General features: G+C 52.0%; 1 protein-coding gene across 1 annotated transcript in view; it reads right to left on the reverse strand.

Annotated features, from left to right (window-relative positions):
• ESYT3 (extended synaptotagmin 3) overlaps positions 1 to 17,738 on the reverse strand; it is a 53,726-nt gene that overhangs the window by 14,255 nt on the left and 21,733 nt on the right. The window contains exons 2-10 of the mRNA XM_052646840.1: positions 17,029 to 17,070; positions 15,308 to 15,442; positions 11,128 to 11,204; positions 9,567 to 9,633; positions 8,850 to 8,939; positions 8,317 to 8,372; positions 6,839 to 6,959; positions 1,546 to 1,716; positions 771 to 853 (exon numbers count right to left, since the gene is read on the reverse strand). Coding sequence (XP_052502800.1) covers positions 771 to 853; positions 1,546 to 1,716; positions 6,839 to 6,959; positions 8,317 to 8,372; positions 8,850 to 8,939; positions 9,567 to 9,633; positions 11,128 to 11,204; positions 15,308 to 15,442; positions 17,029 to 17,070 — 842 coding nt within the window. The remainder of the gene's footprint in view (positions 1 to 770; positions 854 to 1,545; positions 1,717 to 6,838; positions 6,960 to 8,316; positions 8,373 to 8,849; positions 8,940 to 9,566; positions 9,634 to 11,127; positions 11,205 to 15,307; positions 15,443 to 17,028; positions 17,071 to 17,738) is intronic.

Below are 17,738 nucleotides of genomic sequence, written 5' to 3' on the forward strand. Positions count from 1 at the left end.
ATGAGCAGTGGTGTTGCTTCCACACCAGTACACGTGAACACACATATATCTTCCCTGGAAAAATGTGTCAACTGCTTCCCCCACTTACTTAGCTATGATGAATATCCTCATGGTCAACATACATAGATCCTACTCATCACTTTTTAAAGCTGTAGGGTATTCTGTAGTTTAGCAATGATAAATTTATTCAAATATTCAACCAATGTCCTCTGAGTCTGGTCATGCTTCCAGTTTTTTGTTTTGGTGCCATAGATAGGTCTGCAATAAATGATTGCTGTCTAATGCTTTTTATAGGAGATTCCTGAAATTGGGATGGCTGGACCAGTGTAATTTTGGGGTTTTGATAGCCCCACCCTAGTCCTTTCAATCCTCAGAGCACAGAGGCTCTGTTCCACCACAGAGTGAGCACATGTTTCTTGGATGCTGGGGCCAGGCTATGCATGCCTTGGCCATGCATGCCTTGGCCCTGCCCACTGCTCCAGATGGGACTCTGGGTACATTATGAAGAGCACAGAAAGAAGAGCCTGTGGTACACAAACCTCAGGACCCCCTCCATGCCTCCAGAGGGCTAGGACTCAGGGCTGGACACCCAGGGGACATCTGGGGAGGAGGCCCATGGCAGTGGTATGAAATGGCAGTACTGGCTGCCTGGCACAGTAACCATGTCAGAGTGTGATGGGAGTTGCAAGTCCTGAGTGGTGGAAGTGGGAGTACCTATGAGCCCAAGGGCTAGAGCCCTGCACCCCCAGGCCCAGCTTGGCCCTCCTCACCTGCCCAAGAAGTCGTCCTTGTCAGGATCCTCATCGTACAGGTCAACTTCCAGGTCCTGCCCAGGGACTTCATACACTATGAACTGAGAGGAAAGAGAGGTGACTTGACCTGCAGGCCCCAATAGCTGATGAAACAGATCAAGCATGACCCCAGGGGAGCCAAGTTCCAGCCCTGCCTCCTGGCAGCTCAGAGCCCTGGGCAGGTCCCTGCCTTTCTCGGTTTCTGGAGAACCTTACTGGAAGGAGGGAGTGATGCCCTCTCCTGTGGGATGCAGAGACTCAGAGGCAGCTTGTGTAAGACCGTGGCAGGGTGGGGGCTCGGATGGGAGGCTGCTCTGTTTTCTGCTGGGGGCTTGCAGCTTCCAAACTGTGACCCTCAACCTGGCTGTGGGCCTGCCCTACCCACAATAGGGACTGTGGTTGAATTTAAGGGAGAACTTCAGGCTACTGGCATCTGGTTCTGGGTCAGGGGAGGCTGAGAGGGGGCAGGATTGCCCCTGAGGTTCTGTGAATTGGAAACTTTCAATGAAGCTGCCTCTGGTCAGGAAAAGAAGGAGGAATCAGTCAATAAACTAGTCCTCCACTGGGAGCGGCCACCTCCAGAAGCCTAGTGGAGCCTCCAGTAGGTCTGCCTGTCCCCAATGCCATGCCTCTGGCACAGTGCTGCCCCATGGGTATATGAAGACCATGAAGGCAGAACCCCATCTTGTTTGGGCCAGCACTGCCCAGAGTGGAGCTCTGGAGAGCATCTGGGAGCCACTAAGGAGCCCCTCACCTCAAACACCTCATTCCAGGTGGGGCACAGGTTCTTATAGATGGTCCTGCTCCGGAAGTGCTGCAGGCCGATGCTCACCTTGGCGTAGGGGTCTGACTTGCCTCGGATTCCCAGGAAGCTGTCCTTCTGGGCCAGCTTTTCAGCCTCCAGCAAGTGGACTCTGATCACTCCCTGCAAAATGCCCCAGTCTGATGCTCACAGCTGTTTTGAGGAACCTCAAAGTCCGCAACTTCAGAGCCAAAGCCATCAGCTATCACCTCAGCCCCATCTCACCCTCTACACATCTGGAGACAAGCCACAGGGCCACGGAGCAAGTGCGGGCAGGACCCAGGGCTCAGTCCACTGCATCAAGATGCCCGCACACATTCCCGCCCTCCTGACCTCCCTGCCTCCAGCCTGCCCCATGAATGGCCTGTTCAACTGCAGCCATTTCCTCCCCCTGTGCCAACCGCCATGCTGCCTGAGCCAGTTTCCTCCCGTGTTCCATCCCAGTCTCTAACCCACATGCAGACTGAGATCCAGTGTCATTTCTTCCCAATACCCAGATATACACGCCCCTGTGGGCACTGCATGATGCTCACAGTAGGTCCCTGGGCTCCTCAAGGCCCCAGCACTGAGCCACCTCACTCCCAACACTCTGGGCTACATCTTAAGCCAGAACAGAGCACAAGAATTAGGAGAAACACTTAAGGGGACCAGGAGGCCTCCTGCCTAGCACTATTATTTTTTAATATCAGTAAATACATAAGATGGTAGGTGCTGAGAGAGGGCATCAGAGGGCAGACAGATTGAAACCACAATCACAGACAACTAGCCAGTCTGATCACACGGACCATAGCCTTGTCTAACTCAGTGAAACTAAGCCATGCCCTGTGGGGCCACCCAAGACAGATGGGTCATGGTGGAGAGGTCTGACAGAATGTGGTCCACTATTGAAGGGAATGGCAAACCACTTCAGTATTCTTGCCTCAAGAACCCCATGAACAGTATGAAAAGGCAAAAAGATTGGACACTGAAACATGAACTCCTCAGGTGCCCAATATGCTCCTGGAGATCAGTGGAGAAATAACTCCAGAAAGAATGAAGGGATGGAGCCAAAGCGAAAACAACACCCAGTTGTGGGTGGGACTGGTGATAGAAGCAAGGTCTGATGCTGTAAAGAGCAATATTGCATAGGAACCTGGAATGTTAGGTCCATGAATCAAGGCAAATATGAAGTGGTCAAACAGGAGATGGCAAGAGTGAACGTTGACATCCTAGGAATCAGCGAACTAAGATGTACTAGAATAGGTGAATTTAGCTCAGATGACCATTACATCTACTTCTGTGGGCAGGAATCCCTTAGAAGAAATGAAGTAGCCAGCATAGTCAACAAGAGAGTCTGAAATGCAGTACTTGGATGCAATCTCAAAAACAGAATGATCTCTGTTCGTTTCCAAGGCAAACCATTCAATATCATGGTCTATGCCCCAGCCAGTAATGCTGAAGAAGCTGAAGTTGAACAGTTCTATGAAGACCTACAAGACCTTTTAGAACTAACACCCAAAAAAGATGTCCTTTTCATTATAGCGGACTGGAATGCAAAAGTAGGAAGTCAAGAAACACCTGGAGTAACAGGCAAATTTGGCCTTGGAGTACAGAATGAAGCACGGCAAAGGCTAACAGAGTTTTGCCAAGAGAATGTACTGGTCATAGCAAACACCCTCTTCCAACAACACAAGAGAAGACTCTACACATGGACATCACCAGGTGGTCAACACCGAAATCAGACTGATTATATTCTCTGCAGCCAAAGATGGAGAAGCTCTACACAGTCAACAAAAACAAGACCAGGAGCTGACTGTGGCTCAGATCATGAACTCCTTATTGCCAAACTCAAACTGAAATTGAAGAAAGTGGGGAAAACCACTAGACCATTCAGGTATGACCTAAATCAAATCCCTTATGACTATACAATGGGAGTAAGAAATAGATTTAAGGGACAAGATCTGACAGATAGAGTGCCTGATGAACTATGGATGGAGGTTTGTGACATTGTACAGGAGACATGAAGTAAGACCATCCACAAGAAAAAGAAATGCAAAAAGGCAAAATGGCTGTCTGAGGAGGCCTTACAAATGGCTGTGAAAAGAAGAGAGGCGAAAGGCAAAGGAGAAAAGGAAAGATAAAAGAATCTGAATGCAGAGTTCCAAAGAATAGCAAGGAGAGATAAGAAAGCCTTCCTCAGCAATCAGTGCAAAGAAATAGAGGAAAACAACAGAATGGGAAAGACTAGAGATCTCTTCAAGAAAATTAGACCTACCAAGGGAACATTTCATGCAAAGATGGGCTCAATAAAGGACAGAAATGGTATGGACCTAACAGAAGCAGAAGATATTAAGAAGAGGTGGCAAGAATACACAGAAGAACTGTACAAAAGAGATCTTCACTACAAAGATAATCAACAATGGTGTGGCTCTCACCCACCTAGAGCCAGACATCCTGGAATGTGAAGTCAAGTGGGCCTTAGGAAGGATCACTACGAACAAAGATAGTGGAGGTGATGGAATTCCAGTTGAGCTATTTCAAATCCTAAAAGATGATTCTGTGAAAGTGCTGCACTCAGTATGCCAACAACTTTGGAAAACTCAGCAGTGGCCACAGGACTGGAAAAGGTCAGTTTTCATTCCAATTCCAAAGAAAGGCAATGCCAAAGAATGCTCAAACTACCGCACAGTTGTACTCATCTCACACACTAGTAAAGTAATGCTCAAAATTCTCCAAGCCAGGCTTCAACAATGTTCCAGATGTTCAAGCTGGTTTTAGAAAAGGCATAGGAACCAGAGATCAAATTGCCAACATCTGCTGGATCATGGAAAAAGCAGGAGAGTTAAAAAAAAAAAATCTATTTCTGCTTTATTGACTAGGCCAAAGCCTTTGACTATGTGGATCACAATAAACTGTGGAAAATTCTGAAAGAGATAGGAATACCACACCACCTGACCTGCCTCTTAAGAAACCTGTATGCCAGTCAGGAAGCAACAGTTAGAACTGGACATGGAACAACAGACTGGTTCCAAATAGGAAAAGGAGTACATCAAGGATGTATATTGTCACCCTGCTTATTTAACTTATATGCAGAGTACATCATGAGAAATGCTGGGCTGGAAGAAGCACAAGCTGGAATCAAGATTGCCAGGAGAAATATTAATAACCTCAGATATGCAGATGACACCACCTTTATGGCAGAAAGTGAAGAAGAACTAAAGAGCCTCTTGATGAAAGTGAAAGAGGAGAGTGAAAAAGTTGGCTTAAGGCTCAATATTCAGAAAACTAAGATCATGGCATCCGGTCCCATCACTTCATGGCAAATAGATGGGGAAACAGTGGAAACAGTGTCAGACTTTATTTTTCTGGGCTCCAAAATCACTGCGGATGGTGATTGCACCCATGAAATTTTGCTCCCTGGAAGGAAAGTTATGACCAACCTAGACAGCATATTAAAGAGCAGACATTACTTTGCCAACAAAGGTCCATCTAGTCAAGGCTATGGTTTTTCCAGTGGTCATGTATGGGTGTGAGAGTTGGACTGTGAAGAAAGCTGAGCACCGAAGAATTGATGCTTTTGAACTGTGGTGTTGGAGAAGACTCCTGAGAGTCCCTTGGACTGCAAGGAGATCTAACCAGTCCATCCTAAAGCAGGTCAGTCCTGGGTGTTCATTGGGACTAATGTTGAAGCTGAAACTCCAATACTTTGGCCACCTGATGCGGAGAGCTGACTCATTTGAAAAGACCCTGATGTTGGAAAAGATTGAGAGCAGGAGGAGAAAGGGACAACAGAGGAAGAGATGGTTGGATGGCATCACCAACACAATGGACATGGGTTTGGGTGGACTCCGGGAGTTGGTGATGGACAGGGAGGCCTGGCATGCTGCAGTTCATGGGGTCGCAAAGAGTCGGACACAACTGAGCGACTGAACTGAACCTATGTATTTGCCCTTTAACTCAGCAATCCCATTTCCAGAAATCTATCCTAAGGACCTACTGGCAAAAATATAAAAAGACATGTACAAGGCTCCTCATGACAGCACTGTTTGAGATCACAGGCCAGACACAATTCAGCCATCCGTCAGTAGAGACTGGTTGAATAGATACAGTACATTCACATGGTGGAGTACGGTGTACCACAATGTCACGGGGTGACCCTCAGGACACGTGTGTGATAACAGCAAGGTGAAGAGAGCTGAAGCCTGCTGCCACCCATCCTAGAGAGACTACGCCTGCAGTCAGATACGCACACACAACCATACACATATATATGCTCATATTTGAAAACAAATAATGGAAAGTAATAGAAGGATAAACCTTTACTTACAGGGGAGGCAAGAACTAGGTGGTAGAAGCCAAGCTCCTTAAAATAGTTTTTCATACTGGACTTTAGAAGAGTGCAGATATTTCACATGATTGTAAAAGGGCATTAAGATTAAAAACAAACAAACAAACACCTCTAGAAATAGGGAATGGAAGGAAACAAATCAATGGAAATATTCATAGCCAGTTGTCACCAACACAGAGAGGAACCAAGTGAGTTTAGATTGTAGCAACTTGATGTACCTGTCCAGTGAGACGTGCCCTAAGGACAGGATGTTTACAGTAGTTTTGATGTAGGCGACGGTGCTGTGTTGTTACGCTGAGGCTGCTAAACCTGCAGGGTGGGGTAAGGACCACACGTCCCCCTGCGTGACCTGAGTGGGCTGATGCCTCCCACCTGGCACTGATGGTAGAAACAGGCACCTCCCCTCTCCTGAGGCCCTGACTCTCTGCCTCACAGCCAGGGAACCTTCTGCAGGGAGGCCACGTGGCTGTCCCCAGGGGCCTCCTGAGCTGGGCCCAGGATGGGCAGGGGCAAGGGAGGTGGGCACCCAAGGAAGCCCCCATGTCCTGGCTCCTTCCAGCAGATGCAAGAGTCCTTCACATCACCAAAGGATGGAGTAGGAGCCTCCTGTCCCTGAAGGGAAGGTGGCAGGCTCTGGAGTTTTCTGGGGGTGAATGAGGTGGCCTGCAGACCCCAGCACAAGCCCTGCGGGGGACCAAGGTCCAGGAAGAAATGCTCCCTGGGCTTTTCTCTTCCAACACAGGTAGCTTTGGGTAAGTCATTCGACCTTCCTGAGACTCAGTCTTGGCCCCATAAAATGGGATGCCAGGCCCTCACAGGGCAGAAATAAGCATTACCATCTGAGGATATACCCCTCTGCCTGGCCCGTCCGTCCTTCAGCTCTGGGCCCGGTGCGCCGCAGCCAGTGTGGGTACTCACACAGGGCAGAGGGAAGCGCAGCTTGCTTACGTCCAGCCCCTTCTTTACGGGCACAGTCACACGGTTGGGCAGCACCAGGTGGGCGGCGATGAGGTCCTCCAGCAGGCTGTCTGTCATCTCACTGGGGAGAGTGGGCACGACCAGCTATGGAGGGTGGCAGCACCTCCCCCAGGCCACCTGTCCCTCCGCCCTTCCCTGGACCTGGAGTGAGGAGCAGAGCTTGGGGACAGGTGGGTCCCTCCCAGCAGAGAGCAGCCCTGACTCCAGCCTGTCTGGATGGGGGATCAGGGGAGGATGTAGGGTGCACATTTTGACAGCCCCCAACCCCGATCATGCTCTGTTCCTCTCTGAAGCATCACATCATGGTAACCAAAAGCAAGGACCTGGATCCTGGGTTAGAATCTCAGCTGCACCAACCACAAGCTGTGTGACCTTGGAAAGTCACTGATCTCAACCTCAGTTTCCTCATCTCTAAAATGGGGATCTCAGTTTCCTCATCTCTACCTGCTGTTATAAGGATGAGTAAATACACGTGAAGTGCTGAGAACAGTACCCTATGTCCAGGGAATGCCAGGTACATGTTCACAACTAGCTCTTCTATTCCCTGACATCACCTTGAAATTCTCTTTATTGCCTGATTCCATCTCGCCAGTACAAGGAGACAGGGAAGTGCCTACAACAGGGCTGGCACACAGTAGGTGCTCAAGAAATATCTTCTGGACAAAAGAATGCATGACTGGATTCTCTGTGCCTAGGGGCCAGAAATCAGTGGGAATGGCCCCAATGAGTGAGCAAGTGGTCTTAGCAGCAGGCGAGCCAGCTAGGGGGCACCCTAGCTAGTCCACTGTCCCTCCCTCATGGAGGCGTGTCCACCCAGGGCTGGAGCCCTTCTCTGCTCCTCTTGGGCACCAAGAAGGCAGGCTGCTCAGACCAGCTCCTCCCTGCTGGCTTCTGCTATGACAGCTGCCCGCCCCCTCCCACACTGGTGTCTGTGACGCGGTCACCATGGGCAGGAGCCACGTGGACTTCTCATACACACATGTGGGTCAGGGAAGAGTTAATATAATGAGGAGGACACTCGTGTGTGTCCACACCCACTGTGCCAGTACCACACACACCTGAGTGTTCTCCCAGGGAACTCAAGACAGGAACTAGGCTCCCATTTACTGAGAAAGAGCCCAGAGAGGTGAAGGAACTTGTCCAAAGGTGCACAGTGACTAATGGGGGGCCAGGAGTCTGGCCTGCTTCCAGAGCCTGTGCTCGCCTCTCATCAGCCCACGCAGCCTCCTCTGGGACATCTCATCTCATGGTGTCACTCCAAACACACCAACCCTGACCCTCTGGAGGGGCAGGTCCCGCGCCTCTCCTGTTGTAGAGAGCAGGGAGGGCTCAGCCGTAGGGCAGCTCCTGTCACTGACCGCACAGCCTGGGGGTGGGGCCCACCTCGGCTCTGCCTAGTGGTCCACATAGGCCCTTACTTGATTCCTGGTGCATCCAGCAGGTTGGTCAGGCCTGTCCAGTTGATCTGCAGGTGCTGCAGGGGGAGAAGGGGGCAGTTAGGCTGGAAGGAGCCAGGAGCCGAGGCTGAGCATCCTCACGCCCACCCCCATGGGGAATTCAGCCTGTGGGGGTGGGGGTGCCCTCTGCAGGGTGCTGGGTGGGCGAGGCACGTCCCATCCTGCTCAGGACCAGGGCTGTCAGGTGGGCTGCTTCCTGGCAGGACCACAGGAGTGGCCCAAGCGCATGGCCAGGCCAGCCTGGCATCAGAGAACCTCTGCCCCACCCTAGGCAGCTGTGTGACCTCGGCTGGCCACGTCTCATCTAGATGGCCTTCTTTCTGGTCTTGGGGACAGCAGGGTGGAGCTCCTCAGGCCTCCCAGGGAGCATATGAGATGATGGGTCTAGGTGGGCTTCGGCACACCTGTTCTCGGGCTCAAACCCAGTGCCTGGGCAGCGGGGGTGAGTGCCGGTTCACAGGGAGCTGCAGGCCTGCCTCGTTCTGGGGACTCACCGGCTTTTGAAGGAAGAACATAGTCACGGCTCCCACAAAGGGCTTGTCCACCAGTAGGGGCTCCAGGATGATCCGCAGCGTGCCCTGCAGCTGGATGGCAAGGAGGGACCTCAGCCGCCCTTCTCACACCTGTTGCACTGAGTGAGGCCGCTGCTGGCTCATTCATGCCCAGGCCACCCCCAAATGTCAGGGCCACCTGCCACCACTGCAGGGGCCGCGCTCAGGGAAGAGAAGCCTGCATGCAGCGGCCACCCCTTTGCTGGCCACCAAGGGTCCCAGCTGCCTTCCACTGCTGTGCTGTCTGTGGGGCTTCAGCCTCGCCCACAGCCGGGGCCCAGGCATGCTCTCCAGCTCAGCTCCACTCCTGCCATAAGCTCTGCCTCCTCCATCTACCTGGGTTTCTTAGCACCCGCTCAGCATCCGTAAAGAGCCTCTCACTTCCTGGGGCCATCAAAGCCTCTCTGGCAGGGGGAATTCCACCAACAGCGGCAGGATGGGGCAGTTCTGAGCAGAGGCTCAATGAAGCCCAGCCACCAATTCTCAGTCTGTGATCTCGGGCCTGGAGTCCCTTGATTGGAGTCCCTTGACTGGAGTCCCTTGATTGGTACCAGCCTCTGTGCCTGGTGTCATCGCCCCCTCTGCAGCCTCCTCCAGTGTCACCCCGCTCCCCGTGCCCTAACCCCAACCCTGGAGGTAGTCACACCAGCCTCCACCCACCTGGATCCCGTTCACACCAGCCTGTATCTTCTGCAGCTCCACGCTGATCTCACAGTCCCCAGTGTAGCTGGAAGTGGGGAGGGAAGAGGAAAGTGGAGGGGAGGGTAGGTCAAGAAACCTGCCCAGAGCAGCCCAGCACAAGCCTGAGGCCTGCATCACCTGGGTGTGGACTCCCTGCCGGCCTCGGCCTTTCTCAGCTCTGTGCAGACATTGCCCAGACTCCTAGAGACAGTGCCCAGGGACGACACACCCAGGTCTCATGCGCATCCTCGCCTCTGCCTTCAAGGGCAGCCATTCTGTGTACCACCTCATCCCATGACACCGCATGGATGCCAGAGAGGTCTGGGGTGCACACCCTACTGTGCTTCCACCCCATCTCTGCCCAGGTCTCTGCCTGAAGACTGCAGAGTAGCCCTGTTGCCTCCCTCCAGCCACTCATGCGGGTTGTTGCTGGGGTAACGAGGTGGGTGAGTAGTAAGATCTCAGAAGACTGAGTCCAGCTGGCGCTCCTGCCAAGCAATGGTCACAGGGAGCCCAGAATGGGTGAAGGTAGTCAAGGACTGAAGGAGAAGCGGAGGAGAGGGCAGCCATCCAGTATCTGTAGGGTGCAGGCTGAGGAGCCAGACATCACAGAAATGCTGTGTCCCCTGGAAGAGTGGGGTGAGCCCAGAGCTCCCAGGGGCTCCCTGAGCTGACTGGAGAGCTGGGTGTGCGGGCTAGATGACTGACCAGTGCCCCAACTATTCACACAAGCGTCCTGTGGCAGTCTTGGGGCCACAAGGGCCCAACTGCCAACAGTATCTTAACACACTTGAGACCAGCCCGCACGTGGGGATGGATATTCCCAGAGTTGCTTCCTGTCTTCCCAGTGTGTTCTCAGCACCTGTCTCTGGGCTAAGGACAGGATATATGTGGCACTGGAAAGGAACGGGCAACACTGTGGAACCTCGGGAGTTGATCCTTGGTCCTTTAAGCACAGTTCAAATCCCACCACCTCCAGGAAGACTTCCTGGGTTGAACCTCCATTCTCTCTGATTCAAGCCTATTATCAGCTTCATTCAAAATAAATGTCCTTGCCTGATCCACTAAAAAAGTCACTCACATGTCTTTGCATCCTTTAGTTTTTCTGAGGTGCCACAGTGCCCAGCTCTCCCCTTGGCCTCTCACAGCCTGTGCTCCGAGCTCCCTGGGCCACACCACAAGTCCCCACATTTTCCTGTCACATTTGCTCTCTCTTCCTACATCCTCTGTGAGACAGCTGATCTGACCCTCCAGGTGACTGGGCTCTGGCCTCCAAGAAAGCTCTGCTGCCTGGGCCTTGGTACCCAAAGCACACCTGGTGCCTGGTCTGTGGGAGGAGCCAGGCCTAGTGGCTCCCCTGGGACCATCCTCCCCATCCCAGTAAGGATCCCATGCTCCAGCCTGGCTAGAAGAAGGGGCATATGTGCCATGAGAGGCTTTCAAACATGAGTGTTTATCTGCGACTCCATCTTCAACCTGGCTATTCCCACAGTGCTCCCCCATCCCCTACACCAGGCCCCCCTGGGGCACAAGGGCTCACCAGATCTGCAAGTCCAGGACCACCTGTCTGCGGTTGCGCTGGTCTGTGTGTGTCTTGATGCCGTTGACCCTGGGGCACTGGAAGAGATGCCGGGGTCAGGGGATGGTGGTGGCAGCAGGGAGTGACCTGGTCAGCAAGGGTCTTTGGGGTAGGGAGGCAGCAAGGGGTTGCCAGCCCTGTGCATGGGTTTCAACCACAACAACCCACGTGACCACTACACTCCAGGAGTGAGCACAAGCAGAAACCCACCCTGTAGACCCTGCCCACCTGTGGCATCCTAATACCTCCCTCTCCAAACGAGCAACATTTTCATAATGGAGAAACAGTTCAATCAACCTCAGTATTATCCTTCTACTCTCTCCATGCAAAATGATACTTACAAACACGTTGTCACATGAAAAGGTGACATCAAAGAATACAGAGCCAACAGTGCAGGAAAAAAAGTATTATAGGGATATAATGAGCAGTTCATTAAAATTATTATGTACGTTTTTTCAAAGAGTTTGTGGTAAGTGTGATATGTCAGTTTTTTTTTAAGTATAACTTGTTATAATTTATTTTCTTATACATTCTCATATTTAACATTTATTTTTGTCTTGGTTTTACATTTTAAGTTTAACATTCCTTTTCTTTAAGAGGGCCCCCCAGATTGTAGAAGCTTCAGGTGGCACAGCACTTGGCTAGATGTTAAAGACCCAGAAAAGCCAGCAGAAGCCTGGCGGGGAGGAAGGGCCTGTCACTGACTTGCCCCAGCCTGGAGTCTGCTCCCGGGCTGGGGGCGGGCCTGCAGGCCCCTGTGAGAGCCCAGCCAGCCCCAAGAGCCCCATCTGTGGAGACTGCCGCTGGAGCAGGCCGCCCAGTTGAAGGCTCCACCACAGAGAGGAGGGGTGGCCACTGCTTATAATCTGCTCTGTGTCAGGCAGGCGGTCCCAGCTCAGGGCTCATGGTGAGGCGTGGGGTGCCAGGCTGGTCAGGTGCCCCGTGTGGAACGCTACTCACTTGGCCACGCACAGTGGCCCTGATGCCAGGCCTGTTCATCACGCTTCACAACCACCCTCAGAAATGGGTCCTTTCCTCTTACAGATGAGGAAACTGGAACTCAGAGAGGTTAAAGCACTGGCCCAAGGTCATAACAGCAGTGAGCAGGATTGGACATGGACACAGGAATCCAAGGAAGCAGGAAACACTCTTGGGTATGAAGGAAGTAGGTGGACCGGGTGCACTGGGCCTGGCTAAGCAGGAAGGTCACAGGCAGAGTCCTCTGTGATGCCCCCCAGTGGACAGGTGGGGAGGGGAGAGGAATGGGAGAGTTAGGAGGGGTGGGAGGAGCCAGGACACAAAAGACTTTGAATGCCAGGACCAGGCATTTCCCCTGCAGGGCGGGGGCATCTGGTCAGTCTGCAGGACCCCCGCCAGGTGCTCATGAGAGGGTGAAAATCACCCTTCAGGACCAGCAACTCCTAGTGAGGTAGGAGGCAGAGGGGCCCCAGGGCAGGACAGCTGGTGTTCATCAAGAGGAGTAAAACTGAAGCTGTTTCCCCTAGACACTCCAAGGACAGCTGGTGGCAAGAGACGACTCTGAAGATAAGATGACTGCTCCTGAGGTCAAGGAAAACTTCCCTGTCTGTCTGTACATGTGCAGGAAGGCTCCTTGGGGGTCAAAAAGGGAGGGGAGCCACCCCATAATGTGTGGACACGCACCCAGGGCCTCTGGAGCAGAATCCATTCTTAGCAAAACGCTGTGCATGCACGTTTGGGAGGGTTCTAGAACAGCTCAGATGTGGGGAAAGAGACCAGGTAATTGGCCAAAGGTAAACAAAGACCCGGAAGGACTGCCCTATATAATGATTTAACCACCTCTTTCCTGCGCTCCTCCTCATTACGGGCGATGCCTACACCCTTTCTCTCTGAGTGTGTATTTCTGCGTTGTTTCTGTCTTAAACTATTTCTGTGTGCTCTCACACATGTTATGATAATAAGCTCTGTGTCTCTGATAATATACTTCGTATCTGTTTGTAAAGTTTTTGCCTCCTTGAAACACTTTTGCTTTCAGTAGGGGTAAACAGCCAGGGAGCAATATCAGAAATTTTAGCAACCTCAGATATGCAGATGATACCACTCTAATAGAAGAAAGTGAAGAGGAACTGAAGAGCCTCTTGATGAGAGTGAAAGAGGAGAGTGAAAATGCTGGTTTAAAACTCAAGATTCAAAAACTGAAGATCATGGTATCCGGTCCCATCACTTCATGGCAAATAGAAGGGGGAAAAGTAGAAATAGTGACAGATTTTATTTTCTTGGGCTCCAAAATCACTGCAGTGACTGCAGCCACAAAATTAAAAGACGCTTGCTCCTTGGAAGAAAAGCTATGACAAACCTAGACAGCATATTAAAAAGCAGAGACATTACTTTGCCAACAAAGGTCCGTCTACTCAAAGCTATGGTTTTTTCAGTAGTCATGTATGGATGTGAGAGTTGGACCATAAAGAAAGCTGAGTGCTGAAGAAATGATGCCCTCAAATTGTGGTGCTGGAGAAGACTCATGAGAGTCCCCTTGGACTGCAAGGAGATCAAGCCAGTCAATTCTAAAGGAAATTAGTCCTGAATATTCATTGGAAGGACTGATTCTGAAGCTGAAACTCCAATACTTTGGCCACCTGATGTGAAGAGCCGACTCACTGGAAAAGACTCTGATGCTGGGAAAGATTGAAGGCAAAAGGAGAAGGGCGTGGCAGTAGAGGATGAGATGGTTACATAGCATCACTGACTCAATGGACATGAGTTTGAGCAAACTCCAAGAGATACTGAAGGACAGGGAAGCCTGGTATACTGCAGTCCATGAGGTCACAAAGAGTCAGCCACATCTTGGCGACTGAACAACAACAAGCCTCTATCCCCTGATGGTTTGGCTTTCATCCAGGCTACCCAGGTTCAATTCCTGGGCAGGGAAATATCTCACTTCAGGACTGCTCACTGCTACCTCGCTGAGATCACTAGGCCTGCTTCTGCTGCCAGCAAGGGACCGCTTTCCAGCAGCACATGGTCCCACAGGCATCACCGCCCGATGGGCAGCCTGGCCAGGCAGGCTCTGCTGTAAACACAGCAGTCTGTGGGCTTCTTAACTCTTCACCTGCTGTGTACCCCTCTGGGAAGTCCTCCCTGACTTGCAGAGCCCCCATGCCGCTCCACTCCTGAATCCACGCATTCCTCCATCGTCATGTATACACTGCCAGGTCAGCAGCTATCATCCACCAGCTTATACATCTGCCTCCACAGAAGGACAGGGTCCTTCCCGAAGGCAGAGGCACAGCCACAGCATCTCTGACTACAGAGCACATGGCTGGGCTCAGGAAGTCATACATGAGGGAAGCAGGGAAAGGACAAATAACCAACAGATGCTGAGACAAGCCAGTCCAGGCGGAGCCTGAATCGGAACCCCCAGGCTCAGGCCAGCCTGACCTGCCCCCACTCGGGCGGCTAGCTGAGCACACACCGAGGGGCTGGAAGACACTCTCAGCAGGCCAGCCTGCCTTCTGACCTCTGCTTATTCTGGGGCAGACCAGAGGCCAGCACCTCTGGTTGACAGGGTGATGGACTTCACGGTGGCTCTGCCTGAGGTACGCGTTTCTGATGATCGAAATAAGACATCATAGAGGAGCTATAGGGCAGGAAGAGTGAGGCAGGAGGATGGACCAGGAAATGTAGCCTAGAGTCGGGACAGGACATTAGGTGTGTTCAATACACACACTTTTATCCTGGGTCACTGAGTGCTGTCCCTGAACCAGCATGGATCTGTAACACAGATTGCCAGTATCAATCAGTTAGTAGAGACTTAGTCACTGCTGTGAAGCACTAACCTCCCACTCCATGAAGGTGAGTTCTCCCCAGCTGATGCTGAGGTTAGCAAGCATGACTGGAAGATTTTTGTGCGGGTTCATTTCCACCACATGGCGTGTTTTCAAAACTGTGCTTTAGAAGAATGGAATTTCCTCCCACTTCTCCTGTCTCTGAGCCAGGCTTCCCTAGAACCCGCAGAGACAGTGGTGCGGGGACCAGGGGCTGAGGGGTTTATCCTCAGGCCAAGAGACTGGGCAGTGCAGGTGGGGGCTGGGCCCTGTGAGTCAGGCGTGAACCCCCGTGGGGGCGGGGGAGAGCCTGCTGCCCCTCCCGAGACAGCACTAACCTTCTGTCCAAAGTAGAGCTTGGTGAAGGCAAAGGTCCTCAGGTGCACGCTCTTCTCCCGGATCTTGGGCTCCAGTTTCTCCCGGAACTTGTTTTCCATGATCATGCTGAGGTAGGGCCAGATCTGGGAGATAATCTGCGAGGACAGGAAGATGCCCCACGGGCCCAGGTCTGTGCTCCCCATCCCAGACCCACAGCTGCCCAGGGGCGGTCCTTACACCGCAGCACCCATCAGCCTGTCTGCCCACCCCATCCCATCAACCTACCTGTCCATCTGTCTGCTCATCAAACGCTGGATAACTATGGCCATGGTTCTCATGCTTACAGTGAGATCCTGAGATTTGCTGCCATTGTGCAGCCCACCATGAAACAGTCATTCAGTGAATTAATAAGATGAAGCCCTTTAGTTCTGTGCTAAAACATATGCTACCCAAACCAGCACCGTGGTGTAAATAAGAAGGAGCAGGTGCCAGAGGTTTAAGAAGAAAAAAAAGAAACCACAGAAGATAAATTTAAATTGTTTCCTATGGATTTGATTTTTTTCCTTAGAATCAGAAAAGGCTGCCTATAGCTGAATTCTGCAGCAGGACAACTCATGGCGCTGGGAACCAAGTGTGGGACCTGGGGAGAGAGGGTGGCAGAGGGAGGGGACCTGGTGGCAGGAGAGGGTGATCAGAGAGGGATGATGGCATTGGAGGCATGGGGTGGAGGGGCAGCAGCCCATGTGTTCTGTTTGGGACAAGCCTACTCCCTCTTCCTCTCTGGGACCTGGGCCTTTATTTATTTTAGTTTTGGGTGTGTGTGTGGACCATTTTGTCTTTTATTAAATTTGTTACAATATTGCTTCTAGCTTACCTTTTGTTATTTTGGCCACAAGGCATGTGGGATCTTAGCTCTCAGCCAGGATCAAAACCTGCGCACACACACCCCTCCCCCCACCCAGCCCCTACCCGCATTGGAAGGCGAAGTCTTAATCACTGGACCACCGGGGAAGTCCCTTGCACTTTAATTTAAAGATGCAGCTCCCTCTTTTCAAACTCTAACCGGAGGAGACTGAAGGAGGTGAGTTTCAGGGCTAAATGCCCCTCTCTCTCAGAGGCCTCGATGAGCCAGGCATTGTGATACTTTAATTACCTCATTAATCCTCACAACAACCCCACGAGGCAGGGACCATAATTATTCCCATTGCATAAAGGCAGGAAGCAGCTCTGAGACATCAGGGGACCTGCCCTGGTTGCATAGCCAGTGCTGCCAGATCGTGGCTGGGGACCAGGCAAAACCCGGCAGCTGCTGTCAAATCCCGGCAGCTGCTGTCAAATCCCTAATCACAGCCTTCCTCTCCCCAGGACACCCTGGTCTCAGCCTGGTGGGATTGGAGGCCTGCACTTCCCTCTGTACGTTCTAACTTTTCTGCTGTGGCCATCCATTAATTTTGCAATTAAAAGACAAAAATTTCATAATTTAAAAACAAACTTTTTTTAAAAAAAGAAAGTCATTGTCTGGTGAGGAGAAGAACCCTGAGGGTGGGAAAGTGGAAGGCCACCACCCCAGGGACTAAGGGCCACCTTTGGCTCCCAGACAAGGCTTCCACCAGGACCGCAGGACTGCCTTGCTCACACAAGCTCGCCTGACACCCCCGCCCCATCCAGGGTCCACGCCAGGCCCAGGGGGAGGACAAGGCCTGGAGTGAGGCCAGCACCCCCAGGCCCGCCCCGGCCTTACCTTGTTGGCCCATTCAACCCGTTCCACATCCGGGAAGTGGATCTAGGGAACAGAAAGCCGAAGAGGAAGTTAGACTTGAGACCTGTCACCCTCCCAGAACCAGGCAGGCTCCCACTCCCAAGCACAGGAGCTTTGCTGAGACCCACCCTAGAGACCCAGAGCCCACCCTCCAGGAGGGGAACCAGCCCAGTGGTGTCCAACCGTCTTGGACCACCGGACACTGATCCGACCCTGGCCGCCAGCTCCTGGGTGGGAGACACGGAAGGGCCGTTCTGCACCGACCCTCCACCCTCACCTTCCTGATGGAAGCATAAAACCCCAACCTGGGCCTCCCCCAGGGTGGCACCTGAATTGGCTTCTTGCAAATTCCATCCCCCTTATTTTAGTGATACAAGTAATCATAGCCTCTGCAGAAAAATTAGAAAATACAGCTAAACAAAAGGGAAAATAATTTTCAGAGAACGCTGCCTGGTAATAACTGTCATTACCAGGTTGATTTCCAAGCTCTTCTAGAAACAAGTATCTGTAGTTTTCACAGAAACTGAGGTCACAGCGCTTTTTCTTAGCCTGCTTTTTTTCACTTAACAATATATTATGATGGTGCTGACCCAAAGGTAACTGTTGCCCATTTGAAAGGCCAACAAGGGCACTCTGCCATTTTCAGGGGCAACTACAGAGTGGGGGTGGCCCCTCACCTCCCTGGGCCCCAC

Source organism: Budorcas taxicolor, chromosome 1, assembly GCF_023091745.1.
Source record: "Budorcas taxicolor isolate Tak-1 chromosome 1, Takin1.1, whole genome shotgun sequence".
Taxonomy (NCBI): domain Eukaryota; kingdom Metazoa; phylum Chordata; class Mammalia; order Artiodactyla; family Bovidae; genus Budorcas; species Budorcas taxicolor.